At 33.6% G+C, this 26,909-nt stretch overlaps 1 protein-coding gene across 1 annotated transcript; it reads left to right on the forward strand.

Moving 5' to 3' along the window:
• The first annotated feature begins 15,040 nt into the window (after positions 1–15,040).
• On the forward strand, positions 15,041–24,987 carry LOC100251247 (protein LEAD-SENSITIVE 1). The gene is made up of 2 exons (XM_002264592.5): positions 15,041–15,333; positions 23,957–24,987. Exons 1-2 carry the CDS (start codon positions 15,240–15,242, stop codon positions 24,763–24,765), a joined length of 903 nt encoding a protein of 300 aa, XP_002264628.1. The 5' UTR covers positions 15,041–15,239; the 3' UTR covers positions 24,766–24,987.
• Positions 24,988–26,909: the final 1,922 nt, after the last annotated feature.

Consider the following 26,909-nt stretch of genomic DNA (forward strand, 5'->3'; position numbering starts at 1 on the left):
AAGACTTTTTTCCAAAAAAAAATTTGTAGCAAAAAGTTAGTTTTTTCATGGCAAAAACTATTTTATAATGAAAATTTTGTGGCATGGTCACGGTAACAAGTCTTTTACTAATTTGTTTTAGTCGCAAATGAAACATTTTATCACAAAAAGTAAAATATTTGTTGCAAGAGGTAACATTCTAGCATGAAATAAGTTTTATGCAAAAAAAATCTTATTTTTCCACCTTTTTGTAAAGTTCAAATCCATGAACCTTTCTTCTGTTACCACATTTTATAAGAGACTTGTGGCATCTCATTAGGAACTAATTAATGTCCAAAGTAATATACTAAACTTTTACACCTTAACTTTACACATCCCAAGTTAGGATTATTTTCCATATTCATCAATGAAAGAGTAAAAATATTTAGAAAACAAAGAGTTCAAAACAAAGTTCATAAAATTACCAATATTTATTTTCATTTATGAAATTATTCTCTTTTAAAAATGAAAATATTCAACGGAAAAAAATTAAAAAACATTAAATGAAAATAATATTTCAAGTTAGGGAAATCTTTAATTAAAATTAATGTAGTAGTTATATGAATTGAAATATAAAGAAAGTTGAAAATTCAACTTTGGATGAACCAAAAAAATTGAAATTAGAAATAAAGTCTAAATAAAAAAATGAGAAAATGTTTTTTAAATTTTTTTAAATTCTCTATTTTGATTTTCTTTACTTACCTGTTATAGTTTTTAATTAATAAATAAATTTTTTCTTTGGATTTAAAAATAATGAATACAAGACAGGACAACAACATAACCGATCATACAGATGTGTTCTACGTTGAAAACAATACTGAACTATCATGACTGAATGAACCAGGTGCTATCTATGACGAAAATAAGACATGAAAATGACATGATCGATCATACAGGTGCAATCTACGCCAAAAACAATACTAAACTCTCTTGACCGATCAGATCGGGTGCCAATTGTGATGAAAATCAGATAAGACAACTACATGACCAATCATACAGATGCGGTTTACACCAAAAATGAAATTAAGCTGCCATAACCGATCGAACCGGATCTGATTTATGATGAAAACCAGATATTAATTATGATTTATTTTAGTTTAAGTTTGTTTAGTTACTTTATTAATCTAATTGATTTTATGTGAAAATTTAATGTCTTTAATTTTGATTCAATTTATTTTTTAACTTAGATGTGTTTATGATTGTAATTCATTAGTTTAATTAATCATGTTAGATAAAGTTCATGTTTTTAATTCTGATTTAGTTTAGTTTGAATTTATTTTTTAAATATGGTTGTGTCTGTGACTTTAATTAATTAATTCAAGTAGCCCTATTCAATAAATTTCATGTTTTTAATTCTAATTTAATTTAGTTTTGATTTATTTTTTTAGCTTGGATGTGTTTGTAATTTTAATTCATTAGTTTAATTAATCTTGTTAAATAAAGTTGATGTTTTTTTATTATGATTTAGTCTAGTTTGAATTTATTTTTTAATTTGGTTATGTTTGTGATTTTAATTCAATAGTTTAATTAATCCTGTTAGACAAAGTTTATGTTTATTTATTTTATTTTATTTTTGTCTAGATGTGTTTGTGTGTTTAGTTGATCTTATGCTAGTTTTTTTATTGTTGTTCTCATTTTATGTGTTTGTTAATTTTGATAGATATTTTCGTTAGTTTGTTTGATCTAAATATTAATAGTTTATTGCTTTGGTAGTTCTTTGTGAAATTTAATCTTCAGAGGCCATTGGAAAATAATGATGGTTAGTCCCTATCTCACGACTTTAGTTTGCTTGATGTCAAAAACTGTACTTTGTGATTTTGCTTTCTTTTGTTTTGCTTGATATTTTGTTTCTTATGTTTTGTTGTTTTCAAATTAATTTCTTTCATCGTAAAGAAAATTATTTTCTCGAAAGATCCCTTTGAAAATCAATTTCAAAAATTCATTTAAAATCCTTAGTGTCAAATCTCTTATTTAAAAAATATGCAACTATAACTCATTTAGTTTGCACCCTTTTATTTTCATTAAAAGTCACGTTTTGAGTGGAACGTGAATCCAAACTTGTAGTCCTAAATAAATGGGATAATTCTTAGCTTTAATGAGTTTATCAATACACATACAAGGTTGAAAATTCATAGGCTAAATTTGTGTATAACAATTGGAGACTTGGCTTCACCCCTACATAAAATTATTTTTCAAAAACCTTTTATTGTTAACTTGTTGGATTTACAATGCATTTAAAATAAAATTTTGATTTGACTTACTTGGGATGTTCATGAAATTTTTGGAATGTTTATATGATGTTGTTGACTTCTTGAACTTTGAAAAACCACTTAAATTCCAATAAGGGAACACCCAGAAGGGGGTGAATGAGTGATTTAATTTTATTTTTAAAAAATATTTAAAATATTATGCCCAATTCTTTTATCCCAAGAAATTTTCAGGATTATCCTAGATATCCAAAAAGGAGTTCACCCCAAATCTTGAATGATAAAAACTTGATTTTTATGTTTAAATGATATCCTCTTATTAGTTAGGGATAAAATAATATAATTATTAATATTTGAAATATATATTAGAGATGTTAAGGATAATAATAACCGCCAAAATAATCAACCTAACAAACCCAATAACAAAATAACCAATCAATCATAAGTATAACAATATCATCAATCAAAATATAATCAATAATAAAAAAATATGAGATAAGGTAAAAGATTTTTACATGCAAAACTTCATAAATGTGAAGATAAAAAACCATGAGGTCTAAGACTTATCAATCTAAATCCATTATTCAAAATCAAGTTACATAAATTTACCTGGCTACTTTACCTTAAAGACTTACTCTCCAACACCTACAATTTGATTCACGTCCGCAATGCAATAACTCCTTATTACTCCCTAGAAGATCCTTCGATCACTCCAAAGGGATTAAGATCTTCAACTCAAGATTCAAATAATCAAATACTTGAATGAGAGATTAGGAATGATGTGACAATTTAGGCTTTCCCTCAAGGAGTCCCTCTCTAAAGAATGAGAGGTCTCTCAACAATTTTCAAGATCTCTATGATCTTTCCAAAAACTCTAATCTTTGATCATCAAGGGGCTATAAGACATGTATTTATAGGAAAAAAACACAAAGAGTCTTGGTATCTTAAGTTTTTGAAATAGGTTTAGGTGAAATTCATCCAAAATTTGTTTATAGACTCGGTAGGACTATCATGTCCTCTTGAGTGGATTTACACCACTTGAGCTGACTGACAACTTGAACATCCCTTACTTCTTTTGAAAAATTATTTAAAAATATTTGAAGTATAGAAATTATACTGAATCTTTTTATACCTCAAAGAAACCTAATATGCTACAAGTCAAACCTTTTTAGGCGTATATGTGACTTCCTGGTTGGACAAATAGTAACCCTTAATCTTTAATAGAGAGTAGGTCACTATTTAAAAAGAATTTTATGGCCAAACATTAAAAGGAACAAAATTGCCAACAATTACACAAGACTCAATGTCCTAACAATCTCCCCATTTAGCAATTTTGTGACAAAACATTATTACATAAACTTGCTCAAACTCTTATATTAGAGTTTACATAACCAATGAGGAAAATATCGTGATATATCACCGATATATCGTGTATCGGAGGGTATCGACACGATATTTCATGGAGAAATATCGGTCCGGCGATATTTTGGGATAAATCTCGAGAAATCGGCGATATCTCGCGATATATCGGCTATTTGGTGATAAATAGTCGATTTTTCCCGATGTATCACATGGTCTTTCCCGATATATCACATGGTCAACGCGGGTCAACGGAAGTCAAACGCGCTACAGTGAAGTCAATGTGCTACAGTGCCTTCTCCTTTTGCTTCTGAGGGGATTTGAACCCCAAACCAAAAGGTTTAGGGTACACTCTACTTACCATCCGAGCAAACTTGCCCTTGTTATATATTGTGCACTAAACTTATATATACTTAAACTCATTATATAAAGAAAATATTAAAAGAATATTTTAAAGAGCAAATTAATTATAATTATTTTATAATTAAATACAAAATTTTATTTTAATTGATTACCAAAAATATAAAAATTATATAATTTTCTTCATAATTTTTTAATATCATTAATAATTAATTAAATATTAAAAAATTATATATATATATATATATATATATATATATATATCATAATTTATTTTATATTGTTTAATACAATTCAATTAAATGGATCATAATTTTAATATTAATATATATTTTAAAATTAGACATATTATAATCAAATATCATAATATTAGATGTAATTTAATAATAAATGTACACTTATAAAATTCATATTTTAATCGATGCATATGATATTATTATCAAATATGATAAATCATGTTATACATATATCAAATTTTTCAATAAAATAACTTTAAAATGTCTATTATACTTCTAATTATATTATTATGAGGTTTTTCTTACATTTTCATGAGTTTTTAACAATTTTAAGTCTACCGATATTTTTTTCCAAAATATCCATCGATATATCTCCAATATATCCGTAAAATCAAAATACCGATATATCCGTGATTACCGATATTTTCATCCTTGTACATAACACACATTTGGGAATGCTTTTCACCATCATTTCTAAAATTAAATTAAAATTAAAATTAAAATTGATATTTTGACCTAATTCAAAATATCAATTTCTAAAAAGCTATTTCTAAAAAAAATAGTCTTTCAAAGATAAATATAATATCATGAATTTTAACTAAATCACAAACAAATAACATACTTTCAAATAGAAAAGATCAAACATGAATTTTAACAAGGAGATTTCGGTCCCAAACAAACCAATATGATTTCAAGAATAAATAAATAATTAAACACCATGAGTGGTAACAAGAAAGTAAGTTAAAAAAAAACAAAAAACAAGCTTTAAAAGATGAGCAACCATTTTTCTAAATATCATGCATATAAACAAATAACATGGATCTAAAAATAACATTAAGATTAAATCTTAAGAAACATCGAACTTTAAAAAAAGAATAACAAGGTCAATGGACTTAAGTCTAAAAAAATAATGCCTACCTCAAACTAACATTAAATTTATAAACTAAAAACATCCAAATAAACATTTAAAAAAAAAATCTAACATTAATTTTTCAAACTAACACATCCATAACATATTTCAAAACATCTTTAACATTAATCTTTCAAACTAACACATCCAAAACATTTTATTTTAAATATCCTAACATTAACCTTCATCAAAATAAAACTACCAAAGCATTTTTTTTCTAAGAATCTAACATTAACCTTTCAAACTAAAAACATCCAAATAATATTTTAGAAAATGATTAATATGAAATTCAAACACCAAATCAATTTATCTAATGACCCGAAATTTATAAAAGTGCCTAAACAAGTTATGAACTATATTAAATTGAAACAAAATAATAAAAAAAATTCAAATTTAGAATCAAATTTATTAACGAACTAAAACTACAATAGCACCTGGACTAAATAATAAATTAAACTAAACTAAACTTAATTAAAACTTTTCCAAACTAAGAATGCATCCAAACTAAACCTAATCAAAATTCTAACTCTTCCTCCTAAATTAATGAATTTAAATTAAATCGAAAACAAAATTCCAACCCTTTTTTTTTCAATCTATATATAATGAATCAAAGTCTAAACTTACCTTATAAAACAAAATACGTGTGGACTGTATGGTGGTCTACTTTATTGGTCATGTGGACTATCTCAAAGATGCAACCACCTTGATTATGGACTTATTCCCTCTCATAAAGTATCCATGCTCATCTTGGGGCAAGGTATTGCATAAGCATTTTTGTGTCTTCCATCTCTCTTCTTCATTTTAAGCCCAAGAAAGTGGCCATGCAATGAAGGAGTTAGGCTTGAGGCTTATGAGATGGTAGAAAGTGTTATGTCCACTAGCAAGAGGAGTTGCTGTATTCATGAGGCAGAGGAGTTGCTGAGTAGGATTGTGTTAGGATTATCTCATTTTTTATTTAATTATCTTATTTTAGGATAATAATAGCAATCTGAATTGTTATCATATTGAAGTATTAAGAGTTTGGTTAGGAATAGTGTTTATCCTTATCTAGGTGATGAGTGGTTTAGGGATGTTGGAGTTGTTTAACTTTGTAAAGCTATTTATAGAGCTTCACGGCATATCAATGGGGGACAATCAGAATATTATATAGCAATTTGCTATTGGGAGGTCTGGTTTTTCCTCGAATTAAAACCATATTTATTCTCTTGATCAGGTCTGTTACAACAAAGAATCACCATAGCTCCTCGTGGCAAACGTGCTGGAAGCCGTGTTCGAGGTGGCCGTAACAACTTGGTATCAGAGCAGGTCATGGATGAATCACGCATTGATCGTTTGGAGACAAAGATAGGCTCTATAGCAGCAGGGCAAGATAGGAAGTTCTGGGAGTTACAAGAAACACTGATGCAAGCGATAACGTCAATGAATACCCGATTAGATCAAATATCGGGCAACCAAAGTTTGGAACGAGGAGAGAGTTCACACGATGGTGGGGGGTCTCAGTGATTCAATTATAGAGGCCCTCGTGACTCCACTGAGTCTTATGGTGCTGTAATTCCAAGGGTCACTAAACTTGATTTTCCTCGCTTCAATGGCAGTGAAGATCCAACGAGTTGGATTTGTCGAGTAGAGCAATTCTTCGAATTTCAGAAAATTGCCGAGGAAGAGAAGGTTCCGCTAGCGACGTATCATCTAGAAGGCGAGGCACAATTGTGGTATCAAATACTGAAGGAAGAAGGGGAAGTTACATGGCTCACGCTCAAGGAAGGGCTGAATTCGAGGTATGGGCCAACGGAATTTGATGATTTTTTTGGAGATCTTACAATGCTCAAACAGGTTGGTTCAGTACGGGAGTATCAAAGCCAATTCGAGAAACTCCTCAGCCGAGTGGGGAAGTTAAATCAGTCTCAACAGGTTGCTTGTTTCATTGGTTGTCTGAAGGAAGGTGTGAGGATAGATGTTCAAGCCATGAAACCACCAACGTTGTCTGCAGCAGTAGGTTTGGCTCGACTCTATGAGGTTAAATATCATAAGTGATCCAGTTTCAACCTTGAGCCAAAAAAGACTGTATCAACGAACTCAACAGTCACCAGTCGCCCACTTTCATCTACTCCCGCCATTCGAAGATTGTCACCAACGGAGATGAAAGAACGTAGAGATAAGGGTCGTTGCTTCAATTGTGATGAAAAGTTTGCCCTTGGGCATCGGTGTAAGAAGCTTTTTTTGATTGAAGGATGCTGGCCAGAGGAGGATAGCGGTGACGGAATTGGAGATATCGAAGAAAAGGAAGACAACGACGAATTGGAAATTTCCTTGCATGCCATGGCTGGTTCCCCAGCTCCTCAAACCATGCAAATCCATGGGGTCATCAACCAACAATCATTGATTGTGCTAATAGACTCAGGGAGCACCCACAACTTTATTGAAGAGAGGTTAGCAGAAAAATTGGGATTGACATGTAACAGGGAAGAACGATTTAATGTCAAGGTTGCATGTAGTGAACGGATCTCATGCAAAGGAAGGTGCATTGGAGTGCAAGTTCGGATACAAGGGGTTACTCTTGATATAAACTTCTATCTCTTACCGTTAGAAGGATACGAGGTGGTTTTAGGAGCACAATGGCTTCGAACTTTGGGGATGATTGAGTGGGATTTCTCTAAATTACTCATGAGATTCCAATATGGTGGGAAAAGAATCTCCTTGTAGGGGATGACTAACCCACACAAGCAGATTAATGGGAATAAGGTGGAAAGAATACTTAAGGGGAGCAAGCATGGTGCTTTTATACAATTTCACGCCATTGCTATGGGAGAGAAGGAAAAAATGGCCGACACCCTCACAGATCAGAAACTCATTAGCCTCATCAATTCTTTCCAGAATCTTTTTAAGGAGCCCAAGGATCTACCACCATTACGAGTTCATGATCACTGTATTCCATTGGTACCCGGAAGTGGACCAGTTAGAGTAAGGCCATATCGGTATCCACACTTTCAAAAGACAGAGATAGAACAACAAGTGGAAAAGATGCTCCAGTCTGGTATCGTGAGGCCAAGTAACAGTCCATACTCATCACCCGTTTTGCTTGTAAAAAAAAGTGATGGTTCATGGAGAATGTGTATTGATTATCGAGCACTCAATCGCATCACAGTGAAGGACAAATTCCCAATTCCGGTTATTGATGAACTCCTAGATGAGTTGCATGCCGCAAGGTATTTTTCTAAATTGGATTTGCTTTCTGGTTATCATCAAATACGGGTCCATCCTCCTGACATTTCGAAAACTGCTTTCCGCACTCATCATGGGCATTATGAGTTTCTTGTGATGCCATTTGGACTTACCAATGCGCCATCCACCTTCCAATCTTTTATGAACAACATTTTTAAAAGGTACCTTCGGAAATTTGTATTGGTGTTTTTCGATGACATTTTGATACATAGCAACTCTTGGGAAGAGCATCTGCAACATGTCAAATTTGTTTTAAACATCTTACGAAGCCATAATCTGTTCTTAAAGAGGGAAAAATGTCAGTTTGGGCAAACACAAATCAAGTATCTGGGACATTTGATAGACGTAGAAGGGGTATCGGTGAATCCGCAAAAGGTGGCTGCTATGATGGAGTGGCCGAAACCCAAGACTCCAAAGGCCCTTCGAGGATTTTTGGGGCTTACAGGTTACTATCGAAAATTCATTCGCAATTATGGGAAAATTGTGTCGCCACTGACCAACATGTTAAAAAAAGATTCTTTCGCATGGACTTCCGCATCGGAAAGGGCCTTCCAAGATCTTAAGGAGGCGATAACTCAAGCACCACTGTTGGCTCTTCCTAATTTCGCAAATGCATTCGTGGTAGAATGCGATGCTTCAAGGAGTAGGGTTGGTGGGGTTCTAATGCAAGAGAGACAACCCATTGTTTTTTTCAGTCAAGCGCTGCAAGGGAGGAACTTACTACTCTCTACGTATGATAAAGAAATGTTGGCCTTAGTATTGGTTGTTCAGAAGTGGAGGCCATACCTCCTTGGTTGAACCTTTATAGTGAGAACCGATCACCGTAGTCTTAAATTTTTATGGGAGCAGAGGATCACAACGTATGCTCAACAAAAATGGTTGTCCAAGTTGATGGGATATGATTTTCAGGTTGAATACCGAAAAAGAGCAGAGAACTTAGTGGCTGATGCACTCTCAAGAAAGGAAGAAAAGGCAGAATTGGTGGCAATTTCCATCCCCGTTCCGAGATGGCTTGATACCATTTAAGGAGGAGGTGCTCACTAACTCGAAATTGCAGTACCTTGTCAAGCTTGTTCAAGAAGGGGAGGCAGTTGGTCCATGGGAATTCAAGGACGGAGTATTATTTTTTAAAAGTCGGATTTATCTCAACTCGGATTCTTCGTTACTTCCGATTATCATCCAAGAGTTTCATTCAAACACTCATGAGGGCATACATAAAACACTACAAAGGATCCGATCAGTCTTCTATTGGGTGGGAATGAAGAAACAAATACGAGACTATATTCGCCATTGTGATGTGTGCCAGAGACATAAGACAGAATGTACCAGCCCAGCCGGTCTTCTCCAACCTTTGCCGATTCCCACTAAGGTGTGGTCTGATATCTCAATGGATTTTGTGGATGGATTGCCCACTTCAATGGGTAAATCAACCATTTTTGTGGTTGTGGATCGACTTCCCAAGTACGCCCATTTTATCCCCATTTCTCATCCATACACAGCTCAGAGTGTAGCCAAAGAATTTTTTGATCATGTTTTTTTATTGCATGGGCTGCCTGAATCGATAGTCTGTGAAACTGACCCTGCATTTACAAGTAAGTTTTGGGAAGAGTTGTTTCGCCTTAATGGGACTAGCTTCAATTTCAGTTCTGCTTATCACCCGCAAACGGATGGGCAAACAGAGGTAGTGAACCGCACATTGGAGATGTACTTGAGGTGTTTCTCTAGCCCTCGACCCAAGGAGTGGACTAAATGGATTGCCTAGGCTGAATATTGCTACAATACGAGCATCCACACAACCACCAAAAAGACCCCATTTGAGGTTGTGTATGGCAGGCCTCCATCGAGTTTACTGTCATATGTTGCAGGCACAGCTTGAAATGAAGCAGTAGAGAAGGAATTGATAGCACGAGATGCGATTTTGAAGGAGCTTCGTGAGAATATTCGGTTAGCACAGTCAAAGATGAAGCTTTATGCGGATAGGAAGTGCAAGGAAAGATCATTTGAAGTAGGGGAGTGGGTGTATTTGAGGTTACAACCTTACCGCCATTCATCTGTGGCCTTGCGTCGGAATTTGAAGCTTTCCCCCCGATTCTTTAGCCCTTTTCAGATCACACAAAGAGTTGGTGAGGTTGCCTATAAGCTTAATTTGCTGGAAACTTCTAAGATTCATCCGGTGTTTCATGTTTCCAACCTCAAGCCGGCACTAGGTGGTAACAACCAACAGGGTACTTCCTTGCCAGAAATGGATGGGAGCAGTGGTGTTGTGGGTCCTTTCCCACAAGCTGTTTTGGATAGGCGAACTCGAAGAAACAAAGATGAAGTTTTGATCCATTGGCAAGGGTTGTCACCAGCAGAGGCTACTTGGGAAGATGCCCGCACAATGAGGCTTCGTTTTCCTGATATCACCCTTGAGGACAAGGGTCGAATTTAAAGGGGTAGGAAATGTTATGTCCACTAGCAAGAGGAGTTGTTGTATTCATGAGGCAAAGGAGTTGCTGAGTAGGATTGTGTTAGGATTATCTCATTTTTTATTTAATTATCTTATTTTAGGATAATAATAGCAATCTGAATTGTTATCAGATTGAAGTATTAAGAGTTTGGTTAGGAATAGTGTTTATCCTTATCTAGGTGATGAGTGGTTTAGGGATGTTGGAGTTGTTTAACTTTGTAAAGCTATTTATAGAGCTTCATGGCATATCAATGGGGGACAATCAGAATATTATATAGCAATTTGCTATTGGGAGGTCTGGTTTTTCCTCGAATTAAAACCATATTTATTCTCTTGATCAGGTTTGTAACAACAAAGAATCACCATAGCTCCTCGTGGCAAACGTGCTGGAAGCCATGGTCGAGGTGGCCGTAACAAAAAGCATGGGATTACATTGGCTTTTTGGTTTTCTTTAGTAGGCTGAAATCGACCTTGCTCTCCATTTTCTTTCATTGAACTTTGTGATAGAAGTCATGAGATCATTATCATGGGGAATGGTATGGGGGTATGACATAGAACAAGAATTGGGTAGAGAATTGAGTGCTTAATCTGAAGGCATTTGTATCAACAAACACATTCTAACGATCCTAACTATAAAGGTAATGACCCTGAGATCCTCTTGGATATCTCATAAATTGATACAACTCTTTAGAAAAAAAGGTATTCCACAGTATTTAAGACATATCCGAAAAAGAATATGGAAAGTAATGAGAAACCAATCACCGATCTCACCATGCCTATCAAAGTTTGATATCTTCTTTCCATTACTCTATAATGGAGTTCAAGGTGCAACAAACTAGGATGTAATCTCATGCATTCGGAAAAAATCAAATGTACTAAACATATTTCCTCGATATAATCGAAATAACTGATATGTTTACTCAATAGGTTATATGATCCCACCTTAAATTCAATTAATGTATTCAAGGCATTGGACTTCCTATGTACATATTTAAACCTAGAGTATTTATGCAACAAATGATAAAATTTCCATGCATAAACATAGAAAGGTTTATATATGATAGTATGCACTAATTCCAAACATTCCTTGGTTCTATATCCTTTAAAAATAAAGGATCTCTTGGTTATTTTACTATCTATATAGGATTTGCTAACTGAAATATCCTCTAGAATAAAAAAGATTCAGACTTAACCAGTCTTTAGATCCTATTTAGATTAACATGACCTAGGCATTAGAAACCAAATGTTTGATTAATGTTAGGTTCATTCTTAAGATTTGATTATTCTCATTTCTTGGAAAAATGATAATACAGTCAACATAAAGGAGAAAGATATTACCTCCCACTAACTTGCACAACTATCCTTGCAACTAAAGTTAGGTAAGTATAATCTCATCATGTAACCTTGTCACTTATTGAAAACTTGTAGAGAACTACAAATAGTAAGTCTAGAATCTTTTCACCACAACTGGTGAAATCCACCATTACATATTCAACAATGAGAACATTATGTGTACTTTCCTTTTTCCTTAGTTATATCAAGCATTCCTTTTCAATATCCTTTTTCCTTAGAAATATAATTGGACGTTGTTTTGGTGTGTTAAAAGTATATTTTCCAATTTTAAAAATGGTGTCATCTTTTAAACCAAGTAGGCAACCATTAATAGTTGTAACTTGTTGTAATCTTCATAATTTTATTCATAAGTGGACTCAACATGATATCATGTTTAGACAATGGGAGGGAGAAGATTTTGAAGTTAGAGATGCAAAAGACACTACAAGTGAAACAAGTCATATAATGAATTTGTCTAATAAAGTAGCAGCAGCTATGGCATCTTATTGAAATCGTATTTCTCAGCAAATGTGGAATGCTTATGTTAATAGTTTGTAAACATTGATAGTTAAATAGTTTCTCTAATGTTTAAGAGTATGGAAAATTATGCAACTATTGTAATTCACTTGAACTACTTTATATGCATCTTTATGCTTTTTTTGCTTATTTCTTTGGTAGCTACTTTTAATTCATATTTTATTTATTTTGCCCTAGAAAAAAAAATTAATTGAAATACTTATTTGACTTGTATCAAAAATTAATATTAAAATTATTTTCATCTTATAGTAATTTTTGTTTCATTACAATAAAAAAATGTTTCATAATTTTAAAACAAAAATCATTTATCTTTAACTCATACATAATTGTAAATTTATTTTTCTTTGTTTAATAAGACTTAACTTGAATTTTATTTCATAATAATATAAATTAAATTTATAAAAATTTTATAAACTAAAAATAAAACATTTTTTTAAAAAAAATAATACAAATTCTTTCATCCAAACAAGTTTTTTGTTTTTGTTTTTAAAAACCATTTTAAAATATCTTGCCAAACACCCTTGTTTTTTTTTTTAAAAAAAATTAAAACTATTTTTTTTCTCTATTTTAAAAACAATTTTTAAAAAAATGAGTTTTAAAAAACACCACCAAACAAGACCTAAATTTGTATTGGTATGTTACTATAACCATAGAAGATTTGTTAGTCATGTGGTCTAAGGATGAAAATATCGGTAATCACTAATATATTCGTACTTCAATTTTATGGATATATCGGAGATATATATTTTGATATAAAATATCAGTGATGTAAAAATTATTGAAAATTTTAAAAATATTAAGAAAAACTCTAAAAAAAATTATATAAGTAAAAATAGTCATTTTAAAGTTATTTTTTAAAAAAAAAATTTGATATATATATATATATATATATATATAATTTATCATATTTAATAATAATAATTATGATCCATTTTAATTTAAATATATTTAATGATATTTTGGAGAGCAAAATGTTGAGTTTTGAATGGAAGAGGACAAAGTGCAAAACATGTAAAAGGTTAGGGACAACTTGCATGTAATCCAAAAAATAAATAAACATCTTAATAAAAAAAATGTGAATAAAACACAAATTTTAATTGAAAATATTTTTTTTATCCCTAATTATTAAAAAAATAAATAAAAGTAAGAAATATTTGATTAAAATGAATAAAATAATCTTCAAATTGTGAATCTAACATTCCTCATGTTTATCCTTGAAAAATAACTCATTTTTTATATAAATGTCTTTTACTATTTCAAATATTTTGAGATAAATTTTAAAAGATAAAATTATTTTTACAAGAAAATAATGAGAACATTTTTATCTAAATAAAGTCATAAAATGGTAGGAAGTCAAATTTACAAAATCGGGTTTTCAAAAACCCTATGATAACCCTAAAAGTAAAAGCATTTTCAGGTATGAACGATTTGCTTCCCATTGAACCATGAAACCCGCAAATTCGGAACGGATGGAAACAGACTTCTTCCCCACCTCAACTAATACATGCCCATATTTAATGCTAAGTAAAACTGTGAAACTAATCTGACAATAAATAAATGACCACCATTAATAGTATATAGAGCTATTTTGATAATAAAAGTTAAATTTGTTTCTTAATTTGGGTTATAAAGATAAAAGTGAATGAACTACTTCTTCAATAATTTGATTGGAATTAAGTGGAATAATATAAAGCTCCAACATATAAGTAGAGAAAATTAGAATTGTAATATCATCTCATGTTATTAATTTCAGACACGTTTGGTTATGTTTTTAGAAAAAAAAATAATAATAATAATTTTAAAAATAAAAATTAAAAAAAATTTAGAAAACATGATCAAGTAAGTCCATATTTTTCATTTATTTTTAAAAATTGATTAAAATAATTCATACTTATTCTATAGAAATAGTTTTCTATTTCACTTTATTTTTAAAGATTATTCAAAAAGAACAACAGTCGTTAAAAATTTTTTAAAATCAACTTTCTATTTTTAAAAACAAAACTATTTTTAAATTACATGGTCAAATAAGTTCTTCTATTTTGAAAATTTGATAATAGGACTAATTTTTTATTAGTTTATATTATATGTTTAAGAAATATTTTAAAATTATAAATAATAAAAAAAAACCTTAAATTATACCATTTTAATAATTAAAATTTTAAAAAATGATTATAAAAGTTTCTACCACTTTGTATTTTTCAAAACAATAAGGTTATGTTCCCGAAAAAATGAATGGAAAAATAATGGGAAAATAATGAAAAGAAATAAATATAAATTTAAAATTAATAAATTATTTTTACATGTGACAAATTTATTTAAGATATTTTTTAATTATATAAAGATTATAAAATTTAAAATTTTATAAAATTTTAATTATATGTATATATTTTGATGAAAGTACGAGAAAACTATTTTCCTTCTTTGTATACAGAATTTCAATTTAAAAAAAGACGCGTGGGATTGAGGTGAGAGGGAGAATCATGAAAAAGTAGAAGCGTAGAAGCGAAGGAAGCGACTGCCGACGGGTGCATATGGTGACCCAATGAACATTTATTTTATCCGATTGAGATTTGCCATTTGAGGCTTGGGAGTTGGGAGCACTGACAGAGATGGGAGTGCTGTCAAATAAGATCAGCAGAGAGGAACTCAAGCCTGGAGATCACATCTATTCATGGAGGACCGCCCACCTCTACGCTCATCATGGTCTGTAACCCCCTCCTCTTTTCGTTTTCCTGCCTTCTTCTCGGCAACCAAATGGAGGTTTTTTTGACTTCCAACTGAACTGATGTTAGATTCATGCTTTCTACAATACTATCTTCTTGTTATTATGCGATATTGGAGTATTTCACATGGATTACGAATTTGATTAGTGGGTGATTAAACAATCCAATGTAGGATCCATATCGATTGATCCTTCACACAACAGCGCCTGCTTGACTATTATGGGATTCTCGAAGAATCCCAGTTCAATTTTTTGTTGGACAAGTTGATACGGCTCTGTATTTACTTGATTTTTGCATTCCAGATGTGAAATGTTCCCCATTTGTTTCAGAACAGTGACTTGGCCCCCATCGATTATCTTCTACCTTCTTGGGAAAAGACCCAGAATTCTTGCACCACATTAATTATTTAGGCCATTTAATATTGAATTTATGTTTACTTGATTATTGCATATTGAAATATGCCTCATTTATTCATTGATTATCTTCTTTCTTTGGCAAAGGACACAGAATTTTCTGGAGTCTAAGTATGATTCATTGAGAAAGAGCTCATTGATTTGACCCTTGAATGGGGTTTACTTCATCAGTCCTAGAGTGTTTTTATTCAGATAGGAGAATTTTCCCCATTTTTGGCCCATTAATTATGCTTTTGCCTGAAGCGATTCTTGCTCAATCTGGATCTTGTAAATATTATGAAAAAGGAAAAAATAATAATAATATCAAATCTGGCCTTTAGGAATTGGCTAATTTGGCTTTTTCTGCTTTGTAAGAACACCGGAGATGTACAGAGTTTCATGAACTATCACGGGGCTCTAATTTGTCTTATGCTGCTACTTTGAAACTGTAGGGAGAGTAACTGAGTAGAGATCTAGACACGAAATAGACTTTTCAGAAAGTGAATTTGTCTTATGAAGAGAATGAATTTTGCATGAATGGTATTCATTGGTGTAGAGAACTGTCAAATGGTTCCTTTCTCTTGGCAACTGATGAGACTGCTAATGGTTCTTAGGCCAGAAATCTTGTAGAAACAATATCTACGATAAAGTGGTGATTACTGTGTTGATCATGGTTTCTTCTTTCATGGATGATGTATTTGGGGATAGCCTTATCTTGTTATTTATCTTACTAGCATTTAGTTTTAGATGACAATGAAGGAAGTCCATTATGAATCCAAATTCTACATAGGAATCTCATGTTAAATCATATGAAGAAATTATGCTTGACATTTCTATAGAAAGGGAACAAACCTAAGTCCATTGTGGGTGCTGAAGGAGTATGGATCTTCTAAGGCGATAGAGGATAAACCACCTTTCTGTATTCTCTCTGTGATGGGAGGCAGGAGGGGGAAACGATCTGTCTTTTGAAAAGTGAATTGAATTTTCAAAAATACCCTGATGAATTCCTTAAATATCAATTTCCTCTATGCCTTAGGGACCATACCCTTTGGATATTGGGCCATATGTGTCTTAGGCCCATCATCTGAGACACATATGGTATTGGGCTCTACACATAAGGTGGCCCATACTTTACAACAAATAGAAATTAAATATGTATATGCGAATAGCTTAATCATGAACTATGCTTCATATGTGTGAGTCCATAGTTATTCTAACAATCTCCTACTTGGACCACATATATTACCGAACAATGTTCATGATAGTACTTTATTGAGCTCATCTTTGCTATCCTATACAAATATCCTTAAACAATTCGGCCTACTAATTATGCTAACACAGGATTAAAGCGGCCTTCGTTAATCACAATATAACTAGACCCATCAATGATCACAACATTAACAAAATTAGCAACATAGATCAAGTATGGATGTATAGCATGGAAATTACATAGAATGTGATATTTAATGTCTATTTCCAATTGGTCCTACTTTATAACTAAAAATAGTCAAATTCCACTTTCAACACTTGATGCTAAACTGATTCTGAAAGTCATCATTTCAATTCAGAGTATTCAAACACTATAGTCTTTAACATCAAGGTCTGTACAAATAACACAAACATAACAATACTTCAAGAAAACAAACACAAAACCTAAATACAAACTCCCACTATACTAGCACATCATCAATATGTACAATACCCATATGTGTGACATGCTCATGATATACTTTGGGTGGCAAACCCTTAGTGAGCGGATCCACAATCATGGAGTTTGTGCTTATGTGTTCAATTGATACTTGAAGACTTTGAATTCTTTCTTTCACAACCAAGAACTTGATGTCAATGTGTTTCGACTTTGACGAACTTCAGTTGTTCTAGAATACAATTTTGCGGCCTTGTTATCACAATTGATTCTCAGTGGTTTCTCAATCCCATCAAAAATTCGTAACTGAGTGATAAAATTCCACAGTCATATCCCATGGTTTGATGCCTCGTAGCAGGCTATAAATTTTGCCTCCATAGTGGAAGAAGCAATAAGTGTTTGTTTAAGACTTTTCCAAGAAACTGCTCCTCCTGCCAACATGAAGATGTAGCCTGAAGTGGATCTCCTGCTATCAAGACATCCCGCGAAAATTGGAGTTCAAATATCCCACGATTTCTAAATGACTGGATCTTCGATATGTGAGCATATAATCTTTAGTTCTTTGTAAATACTACATAACCCGTTTTGCCTTTTTCCAATGATCCATACTTGGGTTACTCAAATATCTGCCCAACATTCCAACAATGTACGCAATATCTGGACGCATACAAACTTGTGCATACATGAGACTTCCAACTGCCGAGGCATAGGGAAACCTCCCCATATCCTTCTTCTCAAATTCATTTTTCGGACATTGGTGCAAACTAAATTTGTCGCCTTTTGCCACAGGTGTGTCTCCGGGTGCACAATTGCTCATGCCAAACCTACTTAACACCTTATTGATGTAGGATTTTGTGATAGCCCAAGTATACCTCTTGAACAATCCCTATAGATTTGTATACCCAGCACAAAAGATGTATTACCAAGATCCTTCATGTCAAATTTGCTAGATAGAAATCGTTTGATTTCATGCAAAAGTTCCATATCACTACTTGCAAGTAGAATATCATCTACATATAGCACCAAGATAATGAATTTGCTCCCACTTGAACTTGAGATATATGCATTGATCAACGGTGTTCTCCTTAAAACCAAATGAAATAATCACCTAATCAAACTTTCGGTATCATTGTCGGGATGTTTGCTTTAAACCATATATGGACCTTTTTAATTTGCATACAAGTTGCTTTGAATCATTAGACACAAAGTTCTCCGGTTGCACCATGTATATTGTCTCATCAATGTTACCATTAAGAAACGCAGTTTTAACGTCCATTTGGTGCAGCTCTAAATCATAATGAGCCACAAGTGCCATGATGATTCTAAAGGAGTCCTTTGACGAAACCGGTGAAAAGGTCTCCTTATAATCAATGCCTTCTTTTTGAGTGAAACCTTTTGCGATTAGACGTGCCTTATACCTAATAATGTTGCCTTTTGAATCCCATTTGGTCTTAAAAATCCATTTACAACCAATCGGTTTTACACCTTCAGGCAACTCTACTAGGTCTCAAACACCATTGTCTTTCATTGATTTCATCTCATCCTTCATGGCTTCTATCCACTTTTCAGAGTCAAAACTTTGTTTGACTTGACTAACTGAAATTGGATCATCTTCCAGACTCATGTCAAATTCATGTTCCTGGAGATATACAACATAATCATCTGAAATTATACTTCTCCTTTCTCTAGTGGATCTCCTCAGTGGCACTTGTACTTGAGGTTCTTGAGTTACCTCTTCATGAACTTGAACTGGTTCCTCAACTTGAGTAGGAGGAATTTCAGGTGTGTCTTCAATCTCTGTTATTGGTTGTACATTCTGGATAGTGTTATCAAACATAATATGACCATGTCCAGTTGCAATAATAGGAATACTAACAGATTCCTCTTCAAAGACTACCTTTCTTAATGACTCTCTCCCACTTAACTCAACATCCTCAATGAACTTAGCATTGCCCGTTTCAAAGAAAGACCTAGTTGAGGGATCATAAAACTTGAAACCTCTCGACCTTTTAGAATACCCTACAAAGTAGCAGCTCATAGTTCTGGAGTCCAATTTCTTTTCATTTGGCTTGTAAGGCCTAGCCTCAGTTGGACAACCCCAGACATGTAAATGCCTAATACTGGGTTTCTTACTAGTCCATAACTCATATGGGGTTTTGGCTACTGCTTTGCTTGGGACTCTGTTCAAAATGTAAACTGTAGTTTTGATGCCCCAAAGTGATTTTAGTAAGGTGGAGTGACTGATCATACTTCTCACCATATCCTTAAGAGTACGGTTTCGCCTCTCTGCTACACCATTTTGGCTTGAAGTCCCCGGTAGGGTGTACTGAGGAACAATACCACACTCCATCAAATATTTGGCGAATGGCCCTGGATGTTGTTCACCGAATCCGTCATATCTACCATAATATTCACCTCCACGATTAGATCTAACGGCCTTTATTTTCTTGCTTAGTTGGTTCTCAACTTCAGCTTTAAAATTCTTGAACACATCCAATGATTGAGATTTCTCATGAATCAAATAAAGATAGTCATAGCGTGAGTAATCGTCAATGAAAGTGATAAAATATTGTTGTCCATTCCAAGAAGGGGTAGGAAATGGACCACAAATGTCCGTATGTATCAATTCCAAGACGTCACCACACCTGTTGACATCCTTTTTCCTCACATTTGTTTGTTTACCCTTAATACACTCTATACAGACTTGAAAGTCCGACAAATCAAATGGATCAAGAATTCCTTCTGACACAAGCCTTTGAATATGTTGATTTGAAATATGACCTAAATGCCTATGTCATAACATTGATGAATTCTCATTTGTTAATTTTCGCTTAATGTCATAATTACTTAAATGCAAGGTTTCATTACCATTAGAGGCTTTTATGTTCAATTTGCATAATTTGTCTGTTAGACTACCAGTACTAATAACATTTGAATTTAGATAAAGACTAACCATTCCATTTCTAAATGAACGATAATATCCACATTTGTCCAAACATGAAACATAAATTAAATTCCGTTTAAACGACGGTACTACAATAGTCTCTTCTAAATCTAAAGTACATCCAGAGTCTAACTGTAATCTAAAAAGACCAATAACCTTCACTGCAGCCTTGTTGCCATTTCCCACATAGATGTATCTTTCACCATCAATTAGCATTCGACTCCTTAGGCAACCTTGCATCGTGACACTTATGTGAGTAGTTGCACCCGTATCTATCCACCAAGTGTCAATAGGCATTATTGCTAAATTAATTTCTGAATAAACAAGGTTGAGAAGTGTACTTTTCTTTTCACACCAAGCAGCGTACTTGGTACATGTTTTCTTCATATGACCAGCCTTCATGCAAAAGAAACAAGTGATCTCCTTATCTTGTTTCTTCTGCACCTTTTGCTTAGATGCCCCAGAAAATGCAGTTTGTTTTCCTTTATTGTCCCTCTTTCTTTTCTTGCTGGTACCATATCCCTGAGATGTGGAAACCAAGTGAGCACTTTCTATCTTCTCTTGTTTCAATCTCTCCTCCTCTTGTACACACTGAGCAATAAGTTCATTCAAAGTCCATTTTTCCTTTTGTGTGTTGTAACTAATCTTGAATGGATTGAATTGTGTAGGTAGAGAGATTAAGACCAAGTGCACAAGTATGTCTTCTGACAACTCTAACTTTAATGCCTTGAGTCTAGTCACAAGATTGGACATTTCCAATATATACTCCCTTATATTATCTTTCCCTTTATACCGCATGGAGACAAGCTTACTAAGAATAGTGCTTGTCTCAACCTTTTCGTTTGTAGCGAATCGGTTTGCTATCTGGTCCAAGAATGTCTTGGCTCAGGTCTCCTCAGGCATTGCACCCCTTATAGCTTCTGAAATTGAGTGTTTCATTATCATTAGACTCATGCGATTGGATCGCTCCCATTTTTCCATAGCAACCCTTTGCTCAGCAGTGTTAACACTAGTAAGGTCTGCAGGGCGATCCTCTCTTAATGCATAGTCCAAATCCATGCACCTGAGCACAATTATAACGTGCTCCTTCCATTTCTTGAAGTTTGTGCCATTAAGCATAGGAATGTTATTAACATTAGCAGATATAGAAGATGTCGAATTCATAACAATAAAGCTCATAATCAGCCATAAAAAATATCATATATATATGAATAAATAAAAAATTTAACATATATATATATATATATATATATAAATGCATGTGGGCCTATTACAAGATACCAAACAACCTTCTCCGATCGCCAAATGACGCCAAGAACGGCATCGCAGGCCAAAATGGAGACGACGTTTGCGGGAAAGAACGTCACGGGCGTCGCTCTGACTGGCAGAAGGGCATCGCAGGCAGAAAACGGTGCGAAATCCACCGGAGATGTGATCTAGAGACGGCATCGGCGGTGCAAGCTTCTAGGATCGCCAAACCGGCGCTAAAACAGCCCATTTGAATGGAGTCACGACGTCGCAAGTAAGCCAGCGGCTAACGACGTCGCATGGAATGCCAGCGGCTGACGGCGTTGCATGGAACACCAACGGCTGACAACGTCGCATGGAATGCTAGCGGCTGACAACGTCGCATGGAACCGCCAACGGGGACGGCGTCGCATGGAACGCCACTTTCCCGCTTTCAAGCAGTCAGAATTTTTTTTTATTTTTTATTGAAAGGCTTGTTTAGGACTCCAGTTTCCCATGGCATGGAGTCTTCCAGTTCAGTTTTTTTTTTTTTAGAAGATTGTGTGAACTTTTCTTATTTATTAATTAAAGAAGTATGTTTGATTTCCGTATAAGGGTTTAGATCAAACCAAACCCCAACAACCCCACCCAAAAGATGATTTTGTAGGATTTAGAAAATGAACCCTGAAAAATTCCCAGATTCTGTCAAGTTATTCCTTGCCCTAATATGTCATATGGGAGAAAAGTCATGTATGTTTGAATTAACAGGCATTTCGAAATGATTCAACATTTGTGGCTCTGATACCAATTGAAGGAAATCCATTATGAATCCAAATTCTACATAGGAATCTCATGTATGAAGAAATTATGCCTGACATTTTTATAGAAAGGGAACAAACCTAAGTCCATTGTGAGTGCTGAAAGAGTATGGATCTTCTAAGGCGATAGAGGAGAAACCACCTTTCTGTATTCTCTTTGTGATGGGAGGCAGGATGGGGAAACGATCTGTCTTTTGAAAAGTGAATTGAATTTTCAGAAATACCCTGATGAATTCCTTAAATATCAATTTCCTCTATTGCCTTAGGGACCATGCCCTTTGGATATTGGGCCATATGTGTCTTAGGCCCATCATGTGAGACACATATGGTATTGGGCTCTACACATAAGGTGGCCCATACTTTATAACAAATAGAAATTAAATATGTATATGCAAATAGCTTAATCATGAACTATGCTTCATATGTGTGAGTCCATTGTTATTCTAACAGACAACATTTTTGAAGCTTGCATATACTGTTATGATGTATTCTCCTTAAGACTTTCTGTTTATCTGTTCATCAAAGTCCATTTTTTTTCCTTTTCTAGCTAATTCCCACAGATATACAAGATTTTGATCTATATGAAGATCTACTGGGGAAAAAATTATTTTTCTTCTTGAGCCCCTTCATCAAAATCAGCTCTGATATTTAGGAAACTTATCAATACCAGTTAAATATCTGTTGATGCTTTTTCCAGTGTCTGTTATTTATGAAGTAAAATCTACATCTGACTGCCAAAAACCTTCATCACAAGGATGACAACCATATCCCCAATTTTCTACTTTGTTTCAGAATGAGCTCTGAAACATAGATGCGTAGCTCTTTCATAGGCATGCCTTTTGCTGACATTATAATATTGGGTGAAATTTACTAGACTACATGTAATGCTTATTTTAAAGCAAGAGAGATTAAATGGCCCATAACAAGCTGGTGAATGCATAAAAGATTGATGGTCAAGGAGTTTCAGATTACTTATAGAATCAGAGGATGATAGGTCAAGTGGTGCGTTGCCTCTGGATTGTCACGATGTCAAGTTGTACCAATGAATTGGAGGAAATTTTTAATGAAGCTAGTACAGGACCAATCGAGTCTTATGATAGAAATTGTGGGTGGTGAAGAGATAGGAGGACCAATGAGGTGAATGGGTAGCTTGGATTAGAAGGTGATAATTTTAAGATGAATGAGCACCTTGGACTAGAAAAAGATTGTATAGAAACAAATGCATTTATGAAACAAAAGAAGCAACACTTACAGGAGATCATGATGAGAGCGATTTGTTAAATGAAGGATATTCACTGGACAAATCTAAAATCTCATTCCTTCTTTTTTCTTTTCCTTTTCTTTGCATGTGAGATGATAGATGGTTAAATTGATCAACTTACTGAACTAATTGTTACTTTTCAAATTGCTTATTTCTACTCTACTCAAGTACTTGGTAAAATTACCCACACAGAATTCTTATCCTTTTTTTTTTGTGTCCATTCTCCCTATGGAAAACTTTTTATGGTTGCCCCTTCTTGAATATTTTGACTTTTCAATTCAATATTTGACCACAATATGTCTTCCATTTAACACAGGGATATATATTGGGGAAGAAAAAGTGATCCACTTCACTCGGGGAGCAGGCCAGGAGATTGGTACAGGAACTGTGTTAGACCGCATCATTGTCAGTTCATCTCCTTCTCATTCTACTGGCAATCCATGCCCAAGATGTGGTGATCAAGCAAGGCTAGATGGTGTCATATCTTCCTGCATTGACTGTTTTCTTGCTGAGGGGGATCTCTATCTCTTTCAGTATAGTGTCTCACCTGTAATTTTTCTTGCCAAAGCTCGAGGAGGAACCTGCACCCTTGCTGCTTCTGATCCACCAGCTGATGTCATTCATCGTGCTTCCTTCCTCCTCCAGAATGGATTTGGTGACTATCACATTTTCAGGAACAACTGTGAAGATTTTGCAATCTACTGTAAAACAGGTTTGCTTGTGTTCACTAGCATCAGTGTGGGCCGCAGCGGACAAGCTGCATCCTTCTTAGCTGCTGCTAGCGCTGTTGTTTCTTCACCACTTAGATTCCTGACTACCAGCTTTAGTGGTCTGGCTGTAGTAGGTTGTGCTATGTATTGTGCTAGTCGAATTGTTTCTGATATTGGAGTACGTCGTGATGTGACTAAAGTACCAGTTGAGAGACTTGTTGCCGGGTCCAGCATAGATGAATCTGTAATGGCCAACGAAGACTCTACAACTGAGACAGGCAAGGAAGACTCAGCAAGTGAGACAGGCAAGCAAGAGACTACAACCGAGACAGGCAAGGAAGACCCTGCAGCTGAGACGAGCAAGGAAGATTCTGCAACTCACATAGTGAAGGAGGTAGCTCCTGTTGTTTCGTAACTGTGGAAAATGTGCTCTTGATTACGTTTTGGCTTGTTCCCATCAGAAGTGTGGTCACTACATTTGTTCTGAAGTAACCAGCTCTTCATATTAAGGATTAACATTGTCCGTTTATCATGAAGAGTGTTTAAGACTTTGTTCTTTTTATTTTTATTGTGGTTTGGTGTTGTTTCTCATATATATTTGGGTGTATACAAGTAATGATTATGTCTTTTGGTTTCACTCTTTCTTCTTTTCCTCCTATATTTCCACAGAAATATTTCATTCAGGTTCTGCTTCTAATAACTTTCCACTGGATTATAGCATGTGTGCCTAGAAGAATTACCAACTTTGTTTATTAATGGAAAATTTAAAGGGCTTATTATTCTTCCTTAAGATCAAATTTTCATGCATTGTTTTTTATTTATTAATTTATTTTTAATGAAATGAGGTGGGCAAAGGGGATTTTGAAAAAAAAAAAAAACCCGTTTTTTTTAATATTTATTAAAATATAGGGTTTGTTTGGCCATGTTTTGATAAACTTGTTTTTAATTTTTTTTTATTCTTTAATTTAAAAACCATTTTTAAAAATAAGTTTAAGAAAAAATGGTTAAATAAGCTTATGTTTTTATTTTGTTTTTAAAATTTGGTGAAAACAAGTCTTACTTGTTCTTTAAAAATTATTATTTATTTTACTTTATTTTTAAAATTTATTTCTAAATAACAACTATCATACAATATTAGAAATTTTTAAAAATAGTTTCTTATTTAAAAAAAATTAAAAAAAAAACTGTTTTTAAATCACACGGTCAAACAAGTTCATAGTATTTTCAAAACTGTTTTCAAATGTATTTGTTTGATTTTGTTCTCCCTTCCCTTTTTTAAATTTTTTGAGATAAAGTTGATTTTCACCCGCCATGCTTCAAGTTTTGCTGCATGAGAACAAGACATCCCAGGTCAAACTATTGTCACATTGTAGTTGACAATGTGCATTAATTTTTGGGGAATTTATGTAACCATACACCAAAGGACAAAATTTTGCCTTTTGGAAACTTAACTTTTTACTTTTCAAATTCAATGGATTTTGTGAAAAATAAATCACCTTTCATACACTGTAATAGTGATATTGAGACCCTTCCAAAAATACCCTCCTATAATTTGACATCTCTCCTAGTTGGATAAGTTGCTTGTTGTCCACTTAAGCCAATGACATGACTCAGTTACATGTCATCAGCCACCTAGACATTCCACATGGATTGATGTTTTAAACAATATTTACCCCCAAATATCTTCTTCTTTCTTCAACCAAACCCTAACACCAAAAACCCATGTTCTTTCTTCTTCGTTCACAGGCACAACCCATCACAAGGCGAAAGGATCCATAAAAAATCTGGTAGGTTCTCAAATCGCGATAACCCATCAACCCCAAACGAACCTCCAAACTTGATCTCTTATTTTGTTTCTCCTCCATCACCATAAGGAAGACGACATCTTCATTTTCCCACCAAACATCAATCTGAAAACAAAAGTCCAAGTGCGAACCCCTTAACAAAGGCCAGGTAGACAAAAAAAAACCCATTTCCTTCTTCTTATTTCAGGAGTGACAGTCATTTTTCTCCTGGTTGTACTTCCTATTTTGCTTTTACATCGAAAAAGGAGAAAGAAAGAAATTGAGAGAACGAGATAACGAAGAATAAAAATATTGTAGTTGCATTTAACTTTTAAAGCAAGGGTTTTTCCAGGTGATATATATATATGTTATTAAATTTTGTAATAACTTTATATTTTGATTTGTCATTTTGATTCTTTGAGATTTGAATAATGTCATAGTTATGTGATTTGTGCAATTTTGTGATTTAAACTTGATTACATTGCATATTTCTACATGTTCAATGTCCATTAATATTGTATCTAAATTTATATTTTAATTTATTTAGGGTTTATTTGAAATGAAATATGGCTTAAATTTTGATAAATGATGGGAAAATGAGATGGTGGTAAGCTATATTGATTTTGTTTTATTTCTGAATTGTTGTGTTTGTGTTGTATGTGGTTGTTGGGAAGAATACGGAAAAGAGAAGAAAAATATGAGTATTACATGTGAAGGGAATACAATTTTTAGGAATGTTCAAACAATTTGTTGTTTAATGTTGTTTATATGGGAT

Source organism: Vitis vinifera, chromosome 4, assembly GCF_030704535.1.
Source record: "Vitis vinifera cultivar Pinot Noir 40024 chromosome 4, ASM3070453v1".
Lineage (NCBI taxonomy): Eukaryota > Viridiplantae > Streptophyta > Magnoliopsida > Vitales > Vitaceae > Vitis > Vitis vinifera.

Coding starts and splice junctions, on each gene's coding strand:
- LOC100251247 (XM_002264592.5), top strand. CDS start 15,240: ATGGGAGTGCTGTCAAATAAGATCAGCAGAGAGGAACTCAAGCCTGGA. Junction 15,334..23,956: donor CCACCTCTACGCTCATCATG/GTCTGTAACCCC, acceptor CATTTAACACAG/GGATATATATTGGGGAAGAA.